The sequence below is a fragment of the Bidens hawaiensis genome, unplaced genomic scaffold (genome assembly GCF_021521415.1).
Source record: "Bidens hawaiensis isolate Kalapana, Puna unplaced genomic scaffold, B.hawaiensis_p1.1 tig00014338_1, whole genome shotgun sequence".
Lineage (NCBI taxonomy): Eukaryota > Viridiplantae > Streptophyta > Magnoliopsida > Asterales > Asteraceae > Bidens > Bidens hawaiensis.
The window spans coordinates 511,422-518,730 of record NW_027492236.1 but is presented as its reverse complement, the minus strand read 5'-3'; the positions used below and the strand labels follow the sequence as shown (position 1 = coordinate 518,730).

At 33.4% G+C, this 7,309-nt stretch overlaps 1 protein-coding gene across 1 annotated transcript; it reads right to left on the bottom strand.

Moving 5' to 3' along the window:
- Positions 1-1,265: 1,265 nt before the first annotated feature.
- On the bottom strand, positions 1,266-3,574 carry LOC143546425 (eugenol synthase 1-like). The gene is made up of 5 exons (XM_077038093.1): positions 3,269-3,574; positions 3,048-3,182; positions 2,410-2,647; positions 2,133-2,336; positions 1,266-1,451 (listed from the first exon to the last, which is right to left on the bottom strand). The coding sequence occupies exons 1-5, from the start codon at positions 3,524-3,526 to the stop codon at positions 1,285-1,287; spliced, it is 1,002 nt and encodes a 333-aa protein (XP_076894208.1). The 5' UTR covers positions 3,527-3,574; the 3' UTR covers positions 1,266-1,284.
- Between the last annotated feature and the right edge of the window lie 3,735 nt (positions 3,575-7,309).

The window sequence follows — 7,309 nt, the reverse complement described above, 5'->3', positions numbered from 1 at the left end:
AGAGTGACACATAAAAACCCGAAGAAAAACGACGATGGCACACAACACGTAAAATCCTAGGGAGGCAAATCATAATTTTCTCTTTAAACAAACAAGTTGTAAGAGATATTAACTAAAAGTAAAAAAACTAATATTATTTTTTTATAATTTCAAAATAGTATAACTTTATTAAAGTTTTAAGAATAAAGTATGAAAAAAAGCATATAATTAAATGAATATCTTATTTTAATAATCACAACTTTAACCTATTGGCCGGCGCTAAGCCAACTTACGATGTAATTTCGAACAGTCTCAACTTTCAACATATTTTCCTCCAACAATTCTGTTGGTATGGGATTGTTGGAGGAAAATATCTTAAAAGTTGGGACTGTTCGAAATTATATCTTAAGTTGGCTTAGCACCAGCCAATATGGCAACATTAGGATTATTAGAATTCATTATCCCATAACTGAAAAAAGGTGATTTAAATAAGAAACATATCCCTTTAATAGCAAGGAAGAAAAAAATCTTCGACAACATTAACACTTGTCTGAACAAGAGTGCAAGAAATAAAATTTTAAGTTTCTTTTTGGCGATATTAAGATAGAGGTGAGAAATAAACTGGTTAACCTAATCGATTCGAAAATCAAACCGAAACCAAACCAGTATGAAACTGATTATGCAAAAACCGGTTTGGAACTAATTGAAACCATAGATTGTGAACCGGTTTGTAATTTTCTCCACCAAAACTAGTTCCAAACCGGTTAACCGAACCGACACCGAGCAAAAACCGGTCTAAACCCGAACGAAACTAATCAAAACCCGAACCGAAACCGATCGTAACCTAGCCAAGAAACCAGTTTCAACCTGAACCAAATCGATCATAAACCAGTTTTGACTTTTGATGTCCAAACAGAACCTTTTTTAACCCAAACCGATTAACTGGTTTGTGCACCTCTAATCAAGATCAAGGAATTGAGGCAAATTGCATTTGTTTTGTTGGGACCTGGCATTTTCCGGTCCCTTTTTTTAATATAAATCATTAATAAAAAGAAAGACGCTTATAAGGAAATGGAACGTAGGGACGTAAATGGATGTTCGTTATGATGAAATACAAATACCTATTAATTGTAAGAACATTCAAAAGCACAAAACCATATAAAAAAGTTTCGCAACACACCACCATATTTATTCTTGAAAAGTTTAGCAACACATTACAAACCACCAAATAAAAAAGTTGTAACAAGTCGAAACCACAAAACAACACAAACACACATTCATATATAGCTCCATCGGGCCACATGATCACACAAAACGGCTTAGATACTCGTCGACGGTGGTATATTTTACATCAGGATAAAGTGCAGAAGCTTCAACCCCGAATGATGGCTCGATCTCAAAGTAAGTTTGATCTCCCTTCACAAAGATCGAATGAGAGATTGCCAATATCACATTCAATGGAACCGGAGATTCTACAAGATAAAGAACAGATAAACGGTTAAAAGCGGCACATGCAAATTTATTAAAAGTGGGTATGATAGAGGTGTCGATTTAAATTCATTAACATATGGATTAGTAGATGGAGTAGGTTAATCAACAAGCCGAATAATAATACAACTTGAACTAGTAACAAGACGAGCCGAGCGAGTTAGCCGAACTAGCTTAACTCAACATTTCTAACACAATGTGAAATTTAGCTTGTCTTATGTTTTGTTTAAGTCTCAAATAACAAATTAACAAGAGTTTGAAATTATTAAAAGGGTTAAATAATACAATAGCAAACTATCAATAAGCAATGAGGAAATGAGCTAATTTATACAAATTAACGAGCGAGTTACTAGCTTACGAGCCAAATCAGTCTCAAACCAAATTAGCTCGAGTTTTTGTGAGTGACCTACCTTCAACTTAAACTCTACGCAGTTTTTACAAGCAAATTTATACTTGTCGAGACAAACTATTTGAATCCCTAGGATGTATAAAGGTCTTCACAACTTGATCGTAAGGAAGATAAATCTTCTTATGTTACTTTTAGTTGATCGTCACAACTAAAAATGTATAAAACCTCTTATGCTACTTTTTGTCTAAAAAATTATAGATTAGTACTGAAATAATATAAAAATGCATGATAGTTGCCAATTGCCATTTATTATTACCTTGTATGGTCTTCACAACTTGATCGTCAGGAAGATAAATCTTCTCCAATGTTTTTCCAATCTTTTTCTCCCATAATGCCACCAAATCATTAAACGAGTAAATGTTACCAGGAGGCTTAATGTACACAATCTTGTTCAGGGTTCTTGGATCATCCACAGTTTTGATGGTGTAAGTTGCAATATCTTTTTCATCATTGAATATAACTGTGGTATAGTTAGATTATTAGAAACTGCATAATACTAATAGTTTGAAAATCAATCAAACTTTTGTTCATACCTTTTGGGTTTCCATCACCTAGGATCACCGCCTTGTCCCTCGGTGGAGCCGTGACGTCTGCTTGCGCCAGTGTTGGAAGGAAATAACCGGCGTAACAGTTGGAGGAAACGTAGGTGTAAGGGATATTTTCAGCTTCAATGGCTCGGCGAATCTGAGCCTTGACTGCGAACATTGATTTCGCTGGTTCCACTGCGCGGGTACGATCCACATCGTTTCCAAACTCGGATGGATAGAATTTCTGGAAATATTGCATTAACAAGAGAAGAGATGATGCTACAATAATCAAAATAACCAGAGGGCGTCTGGGAGGGAATACAAGGCTTGGCAGCCGCCTAGGGCCCGGATTTTCTTTTTCATATATTTCATATATAATATTTTTGCATCTATATATATATATATATTAAAACAGGTAGAGACTAGGTCCTTTTTAATTATAAGTAAGTTAAGCCCATTTATTATAACTAAAATATAAATCTAGTGTATAATAATTTTATTTTGTTTATTTTTATCAAAATATTATTGATCTCTGAAAAATATTTATCTTTAAGCGTCCATATTTGCGTACTCGTATGGGATACACAAATCTCGGCGACGGCCCTTATAATAAGGACAGGCAGTTTTAATTTTGAATGGTATACCTTGATGTTACCAGCTTCTTTGATGGCGGAAATGATATTGCGTTGATCAGCAAGTTGTTCCGAACCTACTGTCGAGATCACAACATCTACCTGCTTTATCGCCTTCACTAGACTCTCGTGATTATACAAGTCACCCTGGCAAAAAAAGATATAGATAGATGAACATAAAAAATGAAACCACTAGGAATTAATATTTCTAGAGAGAAAGTAGTAGTACTGACAGGGACGACGGTAGCGCCAGAGTTTTTAAAGGTGTCGATCACGGCAGACTTGGAAGGGTCAGCGAGCGAGGATTCCCTAACTAGGACAAAAGTAGGATGGCCGAACTTCGTGCTAGCCTCGACGATGTGCTTTCCGATGTAACCAGTTCCTCCTAGGATCAGAATCTTACTCTTCTCCGCCATTTTCGTGCTAAGATGTCGATTTTTGGGTGATAGGAGTCGGCTGAAAATAGAGCAACAACACAGGGCTTTAAGCATGTAATGAGACTGTAGTCGAGACTTGTGACAAATTATTATAGTGCCAATAGATCAAGTTGCGTCCATTTATTAATGGTCCTTGGCTAATTACTGTTACACCCTTTCTTTAGAATAATATATAACAAAAGTCAAAAATACCTGTCTTGATTCGTTATTGATTCCTGTTGGTTGCTCTTTTTCTCAAGTGGAGTATTTTATAGTAATTTATCATTAAGTATTTTAAAGCATTCCTAGTAAATCTCCTGAAAAATAAATTAGAGATGTTTCATAAATTAAAGGATAACGTTTTGGGGGAGAGAATATCTAAATTTGATGAAACACTCCTAGTCTTCATTTTTTATTTAATATTTATTTAAAATGGTTGTGAGCCTGACGGATCTAAATATCAATTCCAGGGGTAATATTTAAAAAAACATATTTTTACTATTTTATACAATGTAAATGGGATAAAATGGAAACACGATGATAAATAAATTTAAACACATGGGGTGCAGATTTCTCCAATTCAGTTTTTGAAAGCTTGAAATCGAACCATTACATCATCTTCTTTTACTTTATCAAAAGCTTATCTTTCGACCGCACAAATTAAAGCATTGTTCAAATACTCATCACCCATTCGATTACGCAAATCCATCTTGATAAGCTTCATTTTAGAAAAAAAAAACATCTTTTAACGGTTGCAGTTGCAATCAATAAACCAACGCTAGATTCAATATTTGATAAACCAAAGGAAAAGCGACGTGTTTTTTGGTTTCCACCATTACACAAGATTCCACCCAATTTTACAAATTTATCATTTTCCTTTAAAGTGTGATAAAATGTCATAAGATCACCCGAAATACATCATCTTTTTTCATTGCTAAAATCATCTGGATACATCTCATAAAATGTGACTATCTTAAATATGTTTAACTTAGAAAACGAATCAAAAGGATATAAACTAGACGTGTTTTCTAGCAAACTAGCTGAGACATCACTAAATCTATTTCTAAGTTCTTGAATTTGCATATATAATTAAAACCATATTAAAAACTGTAACCTCAAAATGATATCGAGTGATGGTGTCTAGTGCAACGCTGTTTGATGTCCGGCTGGTTGCCAATTTCCAAACAATGAGTATGACTTTTGAAAAGAGTTAATAAGTTTTAATTGGTTTGCTCTTTAATTTTTGGTTGAGCTTTAATTGGGTTGAATTTTTAAATTGGTTGGGCTTTAAACAAATAAGGGTAACGTTATATTTTTTGTGAGGTATCAAAATCTGAAAAACCGACAAAAATAAAAAAATTTTCACTACCGACAAAAAGTTGAGGGGTAGCGGAGGCTACCCCTAATAATGAACTACGTCCGTCCCTGGTTGTGAGTGGTAGAGAGAGTAAAGGTAGTGACAAAGATAGAAAAAAATATTACTTAATTGAAAATAAGAGATAAAATGCTGTGATTTTTAATGTAATTACAAAGATGTGGATAGGATATGGAATGGGAATGCTCTTATACAACAAGAGGCCGCTAGCATTATATATTTAGGTGTTGTTAAACGTGGCGCCTTTGATGTTCGGCCAGTTTGTACGTAGTTCGGTTTGTTATTTTAGTTGTTTTAATCGTTTATTTTAGGAACTTCGGTACTTCATACGTGTTTATTGTATTTCATGTCACAGGTATTTAAAAGAGTTAATTTGGACCTGTATGAGCACGGCATGAAGACCCGAGATGCCCAACACGCGAAATGAGACAAAAACTAATTCAGCTGATGAAGGGACCCATCACGGCACGCGATGGGTTGGAAGGATAACCATCACGTATCGCGATGGTGTTTTATATTATTTTAATGCTGACCTTGTCCATCGCGGTACGTGATGGACCAGTGAGAGACCCATCGTGTATCGCGATGGGTGGCACAGACGGGAAAGTTAGGGTTTTCATTTATATTATATTATGACGACCCTATTCGACATCAAGCAATTTCCAGACATTTTTTAGAGCAAGAGAAGGTCCTTCCATCAATTCCAAACATCCGAAGATAATTAATATGTTCTATATCATCACGATTGAAGATCTAGAGATGCCGAATCGCAGCTAATCCCTTCGAGTTATATCCGGAATGTATAGTTTGTAAACTTTTAGCAATTTTCTCATGAATAAGAACAATTGACTTGTAATTATTGTTGGTTAATTTATGAGTATTGATGTTTAGTATTGTTGTGCATTCAGTCGGTTTAGGTTTATGTCAATCAGAATCATTAGTTTGCCGGTTGCTATAATAATTGCTCATATGGTTGTTTTGATTAGTTAATTGCAAGAAAGCATACAATTTCACTTAGTTGAGTCACACTGGCAGAGACCGTTTGATAACAGTGTCGTGTGATTAGCAACCTTTAGTTGGCCAACGATAGTTAATCTGTTAAGTTGCATGAGAATACTGTTAATTGCATACTTGAATTCCCGGGTGTGATTTGCTTTTGTTTATTGTTTGAATTTGCATAGTTGATTAATCATTATTAAACTTATTTCGTTTGCTTGTGTGATTAGCACTAATAACTGTTACTTCATACTACTAGGAATATGTTACATGTTACATTTACCACATACTCCTCGTGGTTCGATACCCTACTTACCCTAACTTGCTTAGATGATTAGGACTTGATTATAATTGTTTTTTATTAGATAGTGACAGTCTATCATTAGCCTTCACCCTCATTTTTACTAGACATGCCTCCTCTCTTAAGTTTTACATTAATACGATTTAAAGTTTTTTTCCTTATATGTTATGTTTTATTTATTTTTTTGTTATTTATTATCTATTATTTTTTTTTAAACATATTTTTTAGATTTTTCTTTTTTATATTTTTATATCTTTAAAATGATATTTTATTTTCTTAAAATAAAAAAACATTCTTTTATTATCTAAAATAATTTTTTCTTTCTATAAATAGATTTTCTTAAAGATTGTTTGTCTTAATAGATTTTAGAGATACTTTACAATTTTTAAAATAAATTTCATATTGTTAGTTAATAAAAAAAATCCAACCAAACCATTGCAAGTTTACGACCCAGAATGAAGGGGTATTAAGAGCATTCTCAACCTATTCCCTACCTTATATCCATATATATCATATAATTACGCTAAAAATCACTGTTTTTTGTCTCTCCTGTTTAATTAAATAATAATTTTTATACCTTTATCATTATCTTTTCTCTTTCTTTCAGTCACAACCACTTTTAGAAAATATTAAAAAATTGTACGGTATGAACAATGAAACCTCAAATTTAACTTTCCTTATAACATTTTCTCTCTCCTTTACTCACAATCACTCATAACCATACCATATAATTTACAAATCCTCTCACATAATTATAAAGATTAGGCTGAGAATGTTCTAAAAGAGGGACTTAGCATCAAAGGAGGTCACCACATTAGCAGGGAAAGGGCTCAAGTGTGAGGCTAAATACAAATTCAACAAGTTAAATTCAACTCTCACACTTTTATTAGAAAAAAAAACTTAAATAATAATTTAGTTGTTAGATAAAACATTACGTGTTTTTTTATGGAAAGTAAGTGAAATCCATCATGCCTACATGGTAGTGTAGTAGTGATGTAATGGAGTGTTTTTCATTTTTTAATTAAACCATTACACTTAGTCTTGACACAAAGAAAAAGAAGTTAACTACTGGTTAACTGCCACAAAGAAAAAAAAACTAACTGCTGGATAACTATTGGTCTAGTGGTATGGTGTTTGTCCTTTTAAACTCAAGGTGGTGAGCAAATACTTGCAAGTACAAAGTTAG

What these genes read in the sequence shown, in the direction of transcription:
- LOC143546425 (XM_077038093.1), bottom strand. Translation starts at nt 3,526, where the DNA reads ATGCTTAAAGCCCTGTGTTGTTGCTCTATTTTCAGCCGACTCCTATCA. An exon ending in CTGGCGCTACCGTCGTCCCT is followed by an intron (nt 3,183 to 3,268) that starts GTCAGTACTACT and finishes TTTTTTTGCCAG; the next exon opens with GGTGACTTGTATAATCACGA. An exon ending in AAGAAGCTGGTAACATCAAG is followed by an intron (nt 2,648 to 3,047) that starts GTATACCATTCA and finishes CAATATTTCCAG; the next exon opens with AAATTCTATCCATCCGAGTT.